Genomic DNA, 16,043 nt, shown 5'->3' with positions numbered 1-16,043 from the left:
TCATGAATATTTAAGTAAATGTGGGAAGGGGATAAAAATTGTAGACAGAGACCAAAGCTTGACTACAGAATGCACAATCAAATGGATGTGGGTTGCAATAGATAAGTAGCAATGAACTTCATCAGGATAGACTAACGTGGAGAGCTGCAAACAGGGTGTTCATTTATGAGCTCCAGTACAGTACAAATCCAATAACTTTTGTTCTCCTGGAGGTGCACACGTTCAATGTTTTAACAAAATAGCACACTTCACAAGAAAGGTAATAAGTGACAAAAGTAATAACATTAGTATGTAATGTCACTATTAGTTTGATATCTAATCTATAACTGCAATTTCATGTCACTCTGAAACTTACTTGTGTTATTATTGTAGCAACTTGCTGCTCAGTATATTCATGTTTACTTGAGAGATATGTCAACACATCTGCTCCCTGAAGCTTTTCTTCAACAAGTGCAGCCACACCAGATCCTGAGATCTTGTACGCTGTTTCCAAACAAGCAATGCGTTCATGCCTCAATGATCTCAAAGCTTCAAATTCCCTGTTCACCTGCTCTTCTGTCTCAGGCTTCAATTCTAAAAGTTTTGCAACAACTACCCTGTCAGAACTTTTCTCAATTCCCTTGACAACAATGGAGAAGCGCCCCCTGTCAAATTTTAGAACACAAAAAATAGAAATTGTCTAACATTCTCTCTGTAATAAATCATCAGATTCTAATCTGACTATAAATAAAATATCCATTAATTAAAAACTCACATTAGGTTTTAAGAAATGAAAGCAAGAACTTACCAGTCATAATATACAGTGTTGTCAAAAACAGCTTGAAAAGCTTTAAGGGTGCTACAAGATAAGTTGCGCTGAGAAATAATAGTTAAGAAAAAATTTCAATACACTGTGCCATTTCAAAGTTAATTAACACTGAAGTGAACAACCGGGCCACTGAGTACATAAATTCAAGGGGTCCAACACAGATAGTGTCACCAGACGTATTCTTCATTTGGCTTCCTCAAACTGAAGGAACAAACCCAAGCAAAAGGGTGAGCAGTGTTGTGTGGTATCATCTATGCTGTGAAAACCACTGACACTAAGTGTATTTGACAGGCTGTTTGAATTTGCGCATGCAACAGCCTGACTGACTAGCTACAGTGCTAATTAACTTGGAAATGGAGCAACTAACAGAATTTTTTTCTTAACATTTCTCAGCATAACCTATCTTGCAACATCCTTATAAGCTTTTCAGGCTGTTTCTGATCACCGTGTATATCTACTCCACCATTATAAAAAAACTCAGCCATATGTATATTCTCATTAAAAAATTTACTTCACTACGAATAAAGTAGTACAGAATGAAACACTGTGGTTCATTAATTTCTGCCCACATTAAATTTTTAGAATCATACACACTGCAGAGACAAGAAAATAACAAGACATATGACAAAGCACAGGCTGCAAATAAAGCAGCGAATCATGAATGTAATAATAACAATGTTATGTATCACATGTGATTCAAATTCTATGACACACTGGATACTCTTTCTTCTTACTCTTAAATACTTGAATGGAAGCTCAAGTTTTAAAGCTCATGATTTGTTAACTTTTATGTCCTCTCTGTGATGTTTCATAATGCGAAATTCACCACATACCTGTCTTTATAAGTTAATTTAAATGCCTACTGTCAAGGGTACTTTATTTTTAAACAACAGAAAGTACAGGCTGGAACATCAACAATGTTATGAAAAGGATAGACAGCTATTCACTGTAAAGTTGACATGGTGACTTGCAGACAGGCATGATGATGCTAAAAAGGCTGTTACAAATAAGCTTGCAGCCAAAGACTTCTTTAGAAAAGAAAAATGCATACACAATGACACAAACAAGCATGCCTCACACACAAAGGACTGATATCTCTGGTGTTTCGGCTGTTGTTGTGTGTGAGGTGTGCTTGGATGAACGTGTGCGCATTTTTCTTTTTTGAAGAAGGATTTGGCCATAAGCTCAGTGTGTAATAGTCTTTCCATCATTCCTGTGCGCAACTCAGTGTGTTATTTTTATGTTGGGTAGCAATTTATCCTTTTCATAATATTAAGCAATGGAAAACCCAGGATGGAACAATGACAATATTATGGAAAGGACAGATTGCTACTCACCATGTAGTAGAGACTGAGTCACTGACAGGCACAACAAAAAGGCTGCTAAACAAGAAATAGAGAAAATACACACACACACACACACACACACACACACACACACACACTGGTCATGTGTGTGTGTGTTTCAGAAGAAGGCCTTTCGGCTGAAAGCTTACTTGTTTAGCAGTCTTTTTGTTGTGTCTTTGGGTGCGACTCAACATCTCCACTATGTGGTGAGTAGCAATCTATCCTTTTCATAATATTGTTGATTTAATTTTTGTTATTCATATGATATATATCTGGTTGGTAGAAGTAGCTTGAAAGTAAGCAAGAGAATAAAATATTTTTTGTTGGCTGTGCTCCCTAACTTTTATAATTTGTAGAAATGACATTATGTAGCACCTTAAGCCAGTCTTCAATTTATTCTTTATTGAGCTACTTAAGGAATAACAGCAGCTTATGGTGTTACATAATGTGATTTCTACAATAAGCAAAATAAGAGTGTGTTTCATGTCATGACACATTGTGTGTACATAATACATTACTCAAACTATAGAGAATGAAAGCATGCCAGTACTCATCAAATCATTTAACAACCATCAATTTTCTTTCAGTTGTAATTTCTGTCTCAGTTTTGATTTTTTTCAAGAAGTATCTATTCTGGCATGCTCTGTTCCCCACAGATGAGAAATAAATGACATAAAAAAAGAAGCATGCCCTTGCTTTCTTACCGGGCAAGTTCTGAGACAAAACTGTATTTCTCAGTCAGTGATCCCTCAGTGGTCCACTCGACAGGATTCTTTTCTATTGAGTAGTCAAGTTTTGGCTTAGAATCTTCAATTGTGATGGCCTGTCCTGATTCTGTGATTTGCTGAAGATGCTTCATTGCACGTGTGACTTGAACCTTTGGTGACCCTGCAATGGATTAGGAAATTAACACTGGTTGTCAATATAAGTATGTATCACATTAGTAGTCACAGTAACATCCTTTTTTATTTCTAAATCCACATCATACTAACTTGATAAACTGGGAGATTGAGAGATACTAAGCTAATGGTTGAAAAATAAAGTATCCCATTGTGTTAACAATGGGTTTACTGATAGAAATTTCTTTAATGTTTGGCTAGTGAAAATAACTATCATTGTTACAGAGCTCTTTTTGGATAAAGTCTGACAATTAATAGGTAAAATTAACTGATGCCTGGACAGATTAATAAAGCAGAAAGTTCAAATATACAGCTTTGCAATAACTATGTTACAGTGGCTCCCACATGTAAGCTTTGACAGTGCAGGTGTCGATCAACGTAACACCTCTGCGCCTTTGAAATATATACATATGAAATTAGAATAATGTTCACACGCAACAGATCACTTTTATTGCCTCAAGTGTAGCATTAATATTTTCTTACCCAGTTTTTTCTCTATGGTGAACACGAAGAAACAAATGAGCTGTCTAAAAGCCTACTGAATTACATTACAATTTAACAAATACTAACTTTAATATTGCCATTTTGTATAAATATACCAGGCAAAAATTTAGTCATCTGCAGGAGACATAACACTAATACCATGAGGCACCACCTCTGGCCTTTATACTGGCCGCAGTTTGGTGAGTAAAAGAGTCCACAACTGTTTTACTTACGCCAAATCCAGCTGCACCCACCCATCGATGACTACATCCAGCAGTGCTAAGTAGGGGATGTTTTGATGGCTAAATTTCACCTGATGGTCCAAATAGTTCTATGTATTTTCTATGGGATTCAATTCAGGTAAGTTAGTGTGTCAGTCAAGTTGGAATATGTTGCCTGTGTGTTCATCAAATCAGGAATGTATGCATGCTGCCCTGTGAATATGACTGTTGTCATCTTAGAAGATGGAAGTTCCCACAGTATACCCCAAAAGAAGATGCAGAATAAAGGACAACATCTGATTGCCAAAAATAGCTAAATATACTTCCTGGTTCACGTTCACGATAACATGAATGAATGGGCCCATGTCATGTTACAAAACTCATCTCCAAAACATGCACAACTGATTCTAGCCAGAACTGTACTCTCCAAGTATTGCAGTTTAAACACCCCACAGGGCCATCAGTTCACTGGATGCCTTGCTGTGTCATTTGAAAGGAAGATATGATTGCACACTACATGCCTACAGTCAACTACTGTCCAGTTTGTGTTGTTTGATGCACTGAAGATCTGCCACTTTATATGCCACTGTGAGCAAAGGCCTTTTGCAGCGTTCCCAGATCCAAAGGTCTATTACAAGCAGTTCTCATCCACATGTTAGCTCGGAAGCTGGATGAGATGGGCCATCATTCACTGGCTGCAGCAATTCTTCTGTGGTTTGAAATTGACTGTCATTGGCACTCTATGACACTCGTCTCTGGTCCCTGTTGGCTAGGATCTTTACGCAAACATTGTTCTCCTGCCATGTTACATGGCTTCAAAAAGTACACCGTTCCTTGTAGACTTGCTGTACAGTCAACACTGATACAGCAGCAAATTGTGACACTTCATTCAGATGAGTGTATTAGCTTATTATAAAAGTCAGATATGATTAACACTAAATGATATCTAATTGTCTACCTCAATTCTGTTTTTGATGCCTAATTTCATACAAAACATATAGTAGCAAACAACATTTTTATCTTCGGTGCCTGAATTTTGCATTTCACATTGTTATTTGTTTCTCACTGTTGGGATTTACTACACTGCCAACACATAATTTTCCATTCCGTACATATACTGTTTTGTTTTGTCTTAGAATAATGTGTGTTTGTATTTTATTTATTTGAAACAAATTAATGCAGGACACTATATAAACTGCAATATGCCTCAAATATCAGTGTGATGAAGAGTACCTTTAACATTTCATTATGACCCAGTTGTAATTTAGAAATAATGAAGTTAAAAAACCTTTTCCATTTTTAAGGTTTGTTGTCATAATGAATGCTGTCAGATATCAAGCAAAGTCAAGGCATGAGAAGTCTTGGACCAATAAATAAATGTGAAATACAAATTGTGATTTTGAAGATCAGTGTGTGTCATAAGGAATAAGGGATTTCATGGCACAGAAAAGTCAAAACAAAAAATATTTTCAACTGGCAGCTGTTCGATAAAAAAGTATCATCTGTAACTATATTTAATAGAATACCTTAGTATTCAGCTGTGGCTTTGTTTCCCCTTTTTAACACACTATTAGGCAGCAGTACATATAGCACACCAATGATCATTTGTTCTAAGATCATCCTACACATCTTGCAAACACTAATGATTTTTAGATATTTAAATCATATTCTTTGTTCACACCTGTTATATATTTTAGTAAAAGTGATTTATGTGCCTCTTTCTTACACCGTATTACCTCTGTTTCTTATTTACATATTGTGCCAGAAGCAAACAACAACATGGATATAAAACACTGCTCAGCCCCACATTCACAATCTCTAGACAGAAATGCCTTCTCTCGAAATTAGTTCTGTTCCAGTTACTCCAAAATTGAGTTGGTTGACTGACTTCCAAGCAATCCATTTTTCTTAAGATATAATTAACGTTTTTGGGTGTTGTGTTTCAGCATTCTACATTTGTAGTCTCATTTCCTGGGGTGATGCTACAAGTTTCCTCAGTTGTCTTGAGGAAACTGTTGCTCAGCTTCAGTTGTGAATGTGCTTGCTAGCAGCTAAACAGCAGATGAGCTTCTGAAATTGCTTAATCTTCTTTTACTGGCTACTATTTCTCATCAAATATCGGAAAGTATGGGTCTAGAGTAACAATGAAGCTTTCCTGTAGGAGTGGACTGCAGACAACCTTTACTGTTGCAACATATCTGATTATTAGTCACTCGTACAACTTTTGTATGGTGGGATCTGTATCATACAGGGCATTTGTATTCACTTGTAGAGTAGAACAAAATTAGTGAAGAAGTCCTTACAGTTTCTGTTTGTGCTCTCCAGCTTGTTTCTATTGACTTGCACTCAACATTATTTTTAGCAGATACTTTAAAATTGGTATCTGGACAATGCTGCTTAAAACACAAGGCACAGTCCAGTGTAAACCCCAGGTATTTTGGAATTGCACAGTGTTCCTGTGTTATCTTCTAAGTAGATTTTTAAACTATTTTATGCCCTCCCAGGTCCTCAAATGAACACATTAGCTCACATTTTAGTGGGTTCAGTTTGAGTTGATTCTCGTCACAATATGTGTAGCAGGTGTAAAAGGTTCTACTGTTTCGAATTTCCTGCCTTGTGCAGTGACAAATTAGTATGGGTGCTAAACAAAAATGGTGCTAGCACACTTCCTTCATCTGCTTCTCTGGCCCTTGAATTCCATGCGGAAGATTCTATTCTTGGAGAGATTTGAGATAGTTCAGGTTCATAAATAAACTTTTGTGATGATATAAACATTTTCCAATAAAAAACAATGGTTCACATGATTGTAAACTACTGCAAGCTTCTGTAGCAAATACAAATACACTACAATAGTAAAGAAACTTCCTGGCAGATTAAAACTATTTGCCGGACTGAGACTCGAACTCAGGAACTTTTGCCTTTTGCGAGCAGGTGCTCTACCATCTGAGCTACCCAAGCATGACTCACAACCAATCCTCACAGCTTTACATCCACCAGTACCTCGTCTCCTACCTTTCAAACTTCACAGAAGCTCTCCTGCAAAACCTGCAGAACTAGCACTCCTGGAAGAAAGAATATTGTGGAGACATAGCTTTGCCACAGCTTGGGGGATGTTTCTAGAATGAAATTATCACTCTGCAGTGGAGTGTGCACTGATATGAAACTTCCTGGCAGATTAAAACTGTGTGCCAGACCGAGATGGTAGGTCTCTTGCCTGTGAAAGGCAAAAGGTCCCGAGTTTCAGTCTTGATCCAGCACACAGTTTTAATCTGTCAGGAAGTTTCACACTCCACTAATCACTGCATCACCTGTTTTGACCAAAAGTGAGTTTCACATCAATGTGACAAGATTAATTTTGGTGCACTATTATCTGCACAGTTTATTAGAGAGAGAGAGAGAGAGAGAGAGAGAGAGAGAGAGAGAGAGAGAGAGAGAGAGAGAGAGAACAAAAACCCTTTTATTTAAAGGCCACACTCAGTATAATATTCTGAACATCGCTGACATTTATTAACTACTGCAATAACATGTGCAGAAAGGATACATTCTCTTCTTTTTTAGGATAAACATTGCAGTTGTATTTATTAACCATGTGGCCTCTAAAGGAGAATTGTTTTTTAACCATGCAGCGTCACATGTTTGTACGGCATTTGTTGCCTTAATTTTTCTAATACTGTTTACACTACATTTACCTGATTCCTTTGTTTTAATTAGCTCTGTAGGAATGCCCTTTTCACTCCAACCAATGCGATTTCGAGCAGAGAGCCTAAATTGATAATTTGTTGTTGGTTTTAAGTCATGCACAAGGAAAAATTCATGATCAATGTTGTTTGCAACATCCAGCCACTCAACATTATCTGTAAAAGAATACACTGATGAAAACATATAAAACATCTTGTGTATAGAAAATAAAAAAAAAAACGACAAAACATTTTCCATAAAATTCTTCTGATAGGTTGTCTGTGTCATATTGTAAAATTATGAACAGGTTTGGCCACTATTGTAAGTATACTACTGAGGCAAGTAACTCTGATATACTGTTGCCACTCTTGCCCATTTATATGATTGAAAGATATAGGAAGTGATTGAGATAGTTAAGTGACCCTCAAACATGAACTGCAAAGATGGTTACAAGCTTCCTTCATCTTTGCTGCCAGTGGTAGCCACTATACCTTTAGCCACCATAAGGCCAGACTAGATTCGTGAGACTGCCCCAACAAATGTGGCTGTAAACACTTCTATGGAAGGCACACAACACACTGACACATCCTAATTGTGATCAAACTCCATGGCATCATCTACACATCATGAAAGCAATTGCTCTTGATGGGCCAATAAAAATCTTTCTCATCTTAGACACAATAAAACAATCAGCTTGCTTCATCTCTACTTGTGACATTCATTTATGTGATTACTCTTATCCATATTTCTTTTAAGGAATTAAATAGGGTTACAGGTGAAGATAGTACATTAGAGCTGAAAGTTTCATTTCTTTAGTAGTATTACATATCGTGATGAAGGCTAGTTGCTATAGTGGTAGAAAGGTAGAGTCTCATTTTACGTAATGTCACAGAATACAACCTACAAGAATTTTATGGAAACTGATTTCAGCCATGAAAAGCTATGAACATACATGAGAGAGCTTACAAGGAAGAAAATACTTTTGGGAACAAGGTAAGAATTGAATATACTATGTGAAGCAACACATGCCATAAACTTTTCGATATGAAACTATTTCCCATAAGCAACAGCATAAAAAATATTTTTTAAAAAATCTGTAGTATGAAACATGTCAAACAGTCATGTCTCAATAACATACAGTGTGACCCAAAAGTCTGTTAACATTTGAAAATTCAATACTTCATGGAATAATGTAGGCAGAGCGATAAAAATTGATATGGGGTTTTGTTGAAACAAAACAAAGTTAAAAAATGATCAACAGATGGCACTTCATATGATGCGAAAGCTATAATTAGCCTAACAACTGATTTTTAGCAAAAATGATGTGGGACAGTGTTGTGAACAGCTCTGTGTAGCATATCAGTAGGTATGGTGAGAAATTGCCTTCTTATGTTGCCTTTTATCATACCTAATGATGTCAAACGATCATGGTATACTTGTGACTTCAGGGTAAGTCCACAATCAAATGGATTGTGATCTGTGGATCTGGGAGGCCAAGCATGATGGAAGTGGCAGCTCAGCACATGATCCTCACCAAACATGTGCACAAGAGATCTTTCATATGTGTAGCAATATGGGGTGGAGTGCCATCCTGCATAAAATTTGTACCTTTCAGCAGATGCTCATCAGCCAGGTTAGGAATGATGCAATTCTGTATCTTGTCGTGTATTTTGCTTCTGTCACACTTATATTTTGAAAAGGAGCACCCCACATTTCCTTGGAGAAAAAGGGTCCAATAATGAATGATGTGGTAAGTCCACACCATACCACGACTTTCTTGTCATGCAATGGTGGTTTCCATGAAGGTTTTAGGATTCTTGGTAGCCAAAATTCAGCAGTTGTGGCTGTTGACAGATCGTAGGCATGTGAAATGGTCTTTAGTGGTCCACATTATGTTAGCCAACCAATTGTTATTTTCCCCCATTTTTTGAAGTGCCCACACCGCAAATGTTGTGTATCATAAAATTGGTGACTACCAGTTACCTTATGCTCTCCAAATGGTAGTGCCTGGAATGCGGTGCAATGTGCAACTTCACTATATGGAGATGAACCTGCTTATGTCTCCATTTCTATCCAAGCAGCAGGAGCACTTGTGTCTGATTGCCCACTATGGGGCCAATTGCATTATCAAACCTTAACTTCAAATTTCATCATCATTTTCTTCACAGCGACACTTGTCACAGGATCTTTAGCTGTTAAAATACCTTTCTTATGGCGATGGGATCATAAAGCTGCACAAGCGGATTCTCTATTCTTATAGTAAAGCTTCACTAATAATGACTTTTGTGGTAAAGTCAACTTGTGATGATTTTGCTGGCACATTTGACTCTCACTACAGCTCATTTTATGCACAATTCTTATGTGGCATCACCGATGTGTTACTGTCCAGCACCATCTGTTGGCCAGTTTTTGCAGTCATTTTGATTTCAATAAAACTTTATGTCATTTCAGGCTTGTGTGTCAATTTTCACCTCTCTACTTACATTATTCCATGAATTAGTGCATTTTCAAATATTAATAGTCTTTTTAGTCATCTTGTCTTCTTAAAAACTATTTATGAACTAAATGCACTCTCCTTATAATTCAGTCTACAATATTACATACAACTAACAAAAACAAACAAAAATGTTATTAAAAGGAAGCAATGTTATATTACTATTTCAGGAAATAACTAAAAATGCTTACACATGAACATTCACACTTCTGGGCCAATCTAGTGATGACTTTGAAAACTGCAGTAAAGAGGTAGTTCAAAATTAAACAGAAAATGATATACTGTGAATGGTGAGCATCTCAGAGAATTTTGTAGGTGTGGGATTTGAGTAGTTTATACTGGAATGTTCCCAGAATGATCTTTCGGTTAAAAACCGCAAGCACTATCTATTACACTCAAATGTGCTATACATTATTCCTTTCTAAGTGATTGTCATTTTCTCTGGTGCCTATTCTTCAACCTGTTTCTCGTTGTTGCCACACCTATCGCTGTCAGAGAATGGAACAGTGTGTAGCTACTATGTTTTGCTCTAATATGGGAAAAGTGTTTTGGAAATATTTGAAATGATGAAGAGGAAAATAGTGATGACTGTTTGTTGTGGTGTAAAAATAATTTTGTGAGGGACCACAGCTGTTCATATTGGCCTAAGGAGTGGTCATCAACCCACAAAGAACAAGAACACGCACTTCTGAAATGTGCAGGATCTTACTTGGCAGGACTAAAAATTGGCATTCCACATAATAGAAAATCAGTACAACATTAAGAAAACCCTTGTTAATGCCATTTTTCTTGACGTCCTAGGGAAGCAAAATATATATGTGAAAAATTTGAACAACATTTCCTCACCAATGAACAGAGACAATTATGGATGAAGGTGTGTGCAACGTAAATATGATGAATCCACAAAATGTCAAACGAATAGCAAAGTTGAATGAATAAAAGTTTTTGAAGACTTACATGTGCATTTTATTCACCTATTACAGAAAATTCCTGATCAGACTGTGTATGAACATTAAGATCGCTTTAATCATTTTTACTTCAGACTTTATTTTTTACTTCAGACTTTTGATGCCAAAAGAGTGCTTGAAAAGACTTGGTAAGGACGTGGGTTTTGCATTTGGGCAAAGGAGTTCACTTGCTCTCTCTGAATGATTTATGAAAACAAAAGGAAATACATGAAAGCACAACATCAGATCCTCTCTGTGTGGCATATACTTTTATCATAGCAGAGCAAGATGACAGTGTTTGAGGAAAGACAGAATATCTCAGTTCTGGAGATACTTACAGAAATTGCAGGAAGGAAAGCAAAAATAAATTAGATTGCCCATGTCACACATAAAAATAATATATATTTGGTTTTGTAAATAAATTTACAGAAGTCTTTTCAGTTCTGGGTTGTGTAAGATCCTTTTACTTGTCATTTTGACACAAATCTCTTTTCCCTCAATTGCTTACCAACTTATGGATAGAAATTTGATTAGTATGAAGATGAATCAAATATTAATGGGATCTTATTAAAAAACATATTGTAGAACAAAAGGCAGTTACAATTTATTTTTTGACATAGTGCCTCATTTTAAAAACACATTTTCCCAATGAGAAGGAAGGTTTTCTATCACAGCATCATAGAATGAAGCTGGTTGCACCAAGAGCCAACTACGCAAGAATTCCTCCATGCCCTCATCATCTTCAAATCAGTGCCCTCCTAGAGCTTCTTCAAGTGGACCAAACAAATGGAAATCGCAGTGAGATAGATCCAGGATGATCAAGTTGAGTCCATCTGGAACACATTTTAGGGAACTGCAGTTCATTTGTGATAATAGCTTGACAGCTTCCATAACTTGCACTGACTTGTTCTGCAATGTCTGATATTCTCACCCATTGATCACCTTCAAGAATTTCTCGAACCACATCAATGTTTTTGTCTGTAATGCTAGTCTCAGTATGGTGATCATACTGCTGATTTTCCACACATTCTCACCCTTCCTTGAACTCTTCGTGCTATGTAAACTCACACATCCTTGACAATGTATGGTCACCAAACTGTGTAGGCAATCTCTGGAAAATTTCCATGGCTTCAACTCCTTCATGAGCAGGACATTTTATAATTATGCATTGCATAGTGGAGAGGTGCACCTATTGCTCCAACATTGTGAGGGTTTCTGATGAAGCTGATGGACGTATGTAACAGCTGGCTCTCCCCACTTCTAACAAGCCCACCCCACAATACTAGAAGCAAATGTCGAGCCCTACCAACTGTTGATGCTCAGGAACAAAAATCCCATTTATATTTGTTTCACCTTCATATTTGATGATTTCCATCTTTTATACTTTTGTGATAAATCTGGAGAGTATGGCCATCTCACCTGCTTCTTTGTACTGTAGGCTGTAACATAAAACAGCAGAATTTCCATCATCTTTCGGCTGTTTCCACCTCAGCAATACCTCTGTGTCAGATACTTCTGATGCTTCAGGAGAATCTGGAGAGGATGGTATGCTCGCCAGAACAATTCTGCAATAATAAATTTACAGTTTATATAACAAATGTCATCATGATTGTATACATTGTTGGCTTTAGTAACATGTGCACTTAATTATACTTTCTACTGCATTACATTGTATTTCTTTGTCTGCTACTCTTAAATGCCTACAACGCATGTGTGTTCCAGGTGAATCAAGCATCTATGCTGGACGTGTCCAGCACTGCAATAATAAATTACATGCACAACCCTTCCTTGTGAATTTACATATTAGTGAAAAACGTATCAGAATCCCTACAGTAGTTTCTGAAGTTAGCCTGAATGTACAGACAAAAAAATGCCATGGGGAACTTTGTGGCATGATGGCCTGAAGCAAGTCTTTCAATGGAATGCCACATCAGCAACCTGCCCCAGTTATCCAACCAGGGAAGGGGGACCTACAGTTTAACAAGGAATAGGAACCATGTACTGCTTCTGGCAATCTTCACATCATTGAAAGATGAATGCAAGTTAAAAGACAGACTAAAACCCATGGTCCAACTGGGATTCAATCCTCAAACTTTCAATTTCCAGGCATGTGCTTTACTGATAGGCCACCAGGCCTGACACAGACTCATCAAGTTTCACTGCTCTCTGAACTTATGACAACTGTTCACTACTTTTCCTGACAGATACCATTTGTAGCTGACCAGCTCATAGCTCTCATCATTACCACAAGATGTCACTACAAGTGCCAATTACATATGGAAAACATAACAATACCAATGTCACATCCTCATCATTACTTAGGAATAAAAATTACACACACAAACTTTCATTGTGAATCAGTCTACCAACTAGAAAAAAACTACATCAAAATCCCCACAGTAGTTCCTGAAATTAGCCTGAACATACAGGCTGAAACTGTGGTAGATGGCTTTAATTTATGATACATAAAGATGCTTGTTTTCTTTATCACTGGGTTTCTGAGATGCGCTGTCTGTTACTAATTGTGGTGGACATGGGGATGCAAGGAAATAGTTGGGCAGGAGTAGAGTAAATGAAAGAATTTTAGTCGAGGACAGAGCAATTTAACATACTGTACTGTAGTTTCTTTACAGTAGAAAAGATCTGATAGAATGTAAATACTTTAGGAGTAAAGTAGACCACTTACCGAAAAGCACAAGTGCTGAATCACTGACAAGCAAACACAAAAAAGAAAGAAAACCTGCTAGTTTTTGGAACGAACCTTTTCTTGAGCTAGAGTACAAATGTGAACTAGGGTAGGTTGGGATAAGGTGGATTTTATGGGGTGAGGTGTGTAGAGGTAGTGACAGGCAGGAGGAAAGGAGAGGGGTGGGGACGGGGAGCTAGCATTTCAGAGAGAGACAGCTGATTTGCTGGATACGAATGCAGAAGGGAGAGGTGGCAGGCGCACAGGCTAGGCATGTGATACATGGATGTCTGAGCCAGTCAGGAGCAGACCACGATGAATGTAACATGGAGACATGAATTGGGAGGGGGTGCCAGGACAGAGGAAGGTGAAACTGTTATGTGGAGAGTGTGGCACAGTTGGTTAATGGAGACTGAGGCCAGGAGGGTTGTGGGAGCAAAGAATGTGTTGCAGGGATAATTCCCATCTGTGTAGTTCTGAAAAGGCGGTGGAGAAGGGAAGGCACCCAAGCATATTTGTGCTCAGCTGCATGTTATGCCACCAGGTGGTCTACTTATTCTTGTCCATAGTTTGGTGGTGACCATTCATTCTGGTAGACAGCAGGTCAGTTATTATGCTGACATACAAAGCTGTGCAGTGATTGCACCAGAGGGGATATATGACGTGACTGCTTTCATAGGTGGCCCTGCCTCTCATGGAGTAGGATAAGCTTGTGACAGGACTGGAGTATGGAAGTGCTGTGTGGGTCGATTGGGCAGGCCTTGCACCTGAGTCTTTGACAAGGATATGTCTCCTGTGGCAAGGGGTTGGGAGTAGGTGTGGTTCAGGGATGGACTAGGATGTCAGGTAGTAAGTCCCTCATATCAGGGCATGATGATAGATAACCAAAGCCCTGGCAAAGAATATGGTTCACTCATTTCAGTCCAGGGTGATGAGGGGTTGCTCCTTTGTGGCTCACTCTTGGGGGTTGCATGAGGAATTGTGGGGTTATGCCTGTCTATGAAGGCCCTCATAAGACCTTCAGCATACTGGGCAAGGGAATTTCTGTCACTGCAAATACGTCATCCAGAGGTGGCTAATCTGAATGGGAGGGATTTTTTTTCAGCACTGAAGAGATTACAGTTTCATGATACAGGTACTGTTGTTGGTTAGTGGATTTAAATGTGGATAAATGTATGGATGGAACCATCAGAGAGCTGGAGGTCAATGTCCAGGAAGGTGGATTGAGGAGGACCATGTGAAGCGAATGGGAGAGAAGGTGTTGGGTTACGAAGCAGTGCAGACAGATTGTCCTGTCCATGAGTCAACATCATGAAGTTATCATTAATGAACCTCAAACAGACAAGGGGTTTTGGGTTTTGGTAGGCTAGGAAGGTTTTTTTCTAAATGACCTCATTAAAAAGTTGGCATAGGAGGGTGCTATGTGGGTGCCCATAACTGCTCTGCAGATTCGCTTTAACAAGCGATGTTGATGCATCCAGTCTGCGTGATCCTAAGGAGAGAAGCCCAGAAAGTTGTGGCACTGGTTGTAGGGTGTGCCCACAATTCAAAACAAATCTTGTATTTGTATATGGAGTGCAAACAAATTTCTTACTGCTGCTTAATGCTTATGGTAATCTTATTGTTATACCAGATGGTCCCATTTTATATTTTTCCTTACTGATTCATGTTTTTTTGTGTTATTAAAGAATCAGTTTGAATAATCAAAGGACTGGTTCTTTGTTCTAGTGGTTACATAATTCTTATTTATATGCAGCAGTTGTCACATTTTTTCAGCACCTCTTTTTAAATTGGAGCGTTGGTGCCAGTCTCTCATTAATCTATATTGAATTCATTTTAATAGTTTTCCAATGAGTTAATTGTTTGTATCAAATAGGTACCCTATATAAATGCGTATCTAAACCTGTGTGTCAACTTACATTCACATGTCACCACAAATACATATCACCAAGCATTTTCTGCATTTACTCAAGTATCTTTTTATATTATTCCTGTATCATGGACAGATTTGCTTATGAAAATAAATGGATAACTGAAGTAAAAAGATGCTTAAAATAGTTTATTTTCCCGGCAGGTTCCTTTGATGACTTTCCAATTGCCGAAGTGAGATGCTTCTTTTTTCGAAATTAGAATTATATTAATACCATCAGCTGCGCACGGGCATCCATATAGATCAACGGGGACAGGTGAAAATGTGTGCCCCGACCGGGACTCGAATCCGGGATATCCTGCTTACATGGCAGACGCTCTATCCATCTGAGCCACCGAGGGCACAGATAATAGTGCGACTGCAGGGACTATCTCGCGCACACCTCCCGCGAGACTCACGTTCTCACCTTATATGTCCACACACTACATTCCTAGTGTCCCACCCCAACACACTCATTACTCATGGAAGACATTCTTCCAAGTCCCGTAAGAGTTTTGGGAATTTGTGTGCATCTGCACAGAAGAAGAAGGTCATGGCCGGTATCGCCAGAA

The 16,043-nt window shown here is 38.1% G+C and overlaps 1 protein-coding gene across 3 annotated transcripts in view; it reads right to left on the bottom strand.

Annotated features, from left to right (window-relative positions):
- Window positions 1–16,043, bottom strand: part of LOC124593678 (obscurin) — a 688,571-nt gene that overhangs the window by 21,091 nt on the left and 651,437 nt on the right. For all 3 annotated transcript variants that reach the window (XM_047131972.1, XM_047131974.1, XM_047131973.1), the window contains 4 exons: window positions 12,296–12,441; window positions 7,447–7,611; window positions 2,859–3,042; window positions 356–644 (listed from right to left, as the gene is read on the bottom strand). In XM_047131972.1, coding sequence (XP_046987928.1) covers window positions 356–644; window positions 2,859–3,042; window positions 7,447–7,611; window positions 12,296–12,441 — 784 coding nt within the window. The remainder of the gene's footprint in view (window positions 1–355; window positions 645–2,858; window positions 3,043–7,446; window positions 7,612–12,295; window positions 12,442–16,043) is intronic.

The sequence above is a fragment of the Schistocerca americana genome, chromosome 2 (assembly GCF_021461395.2).
Source record: "Schistocerca americana isolate TAMUIC-IGC-003095 chromosome 2, iqSchAmer2.1, whole genome shotgun sequence".
Taxonomy (NCBI): domain Eukaryota; kingdom Metazoa; phylum Arthropoda; class Insecta; order Orthoptera; family Acrididae; genus Schistocerca; species Schistocerca americana.
This window is presented reverse-complemented; position numbering and strand designations above follow the sequence as displayed.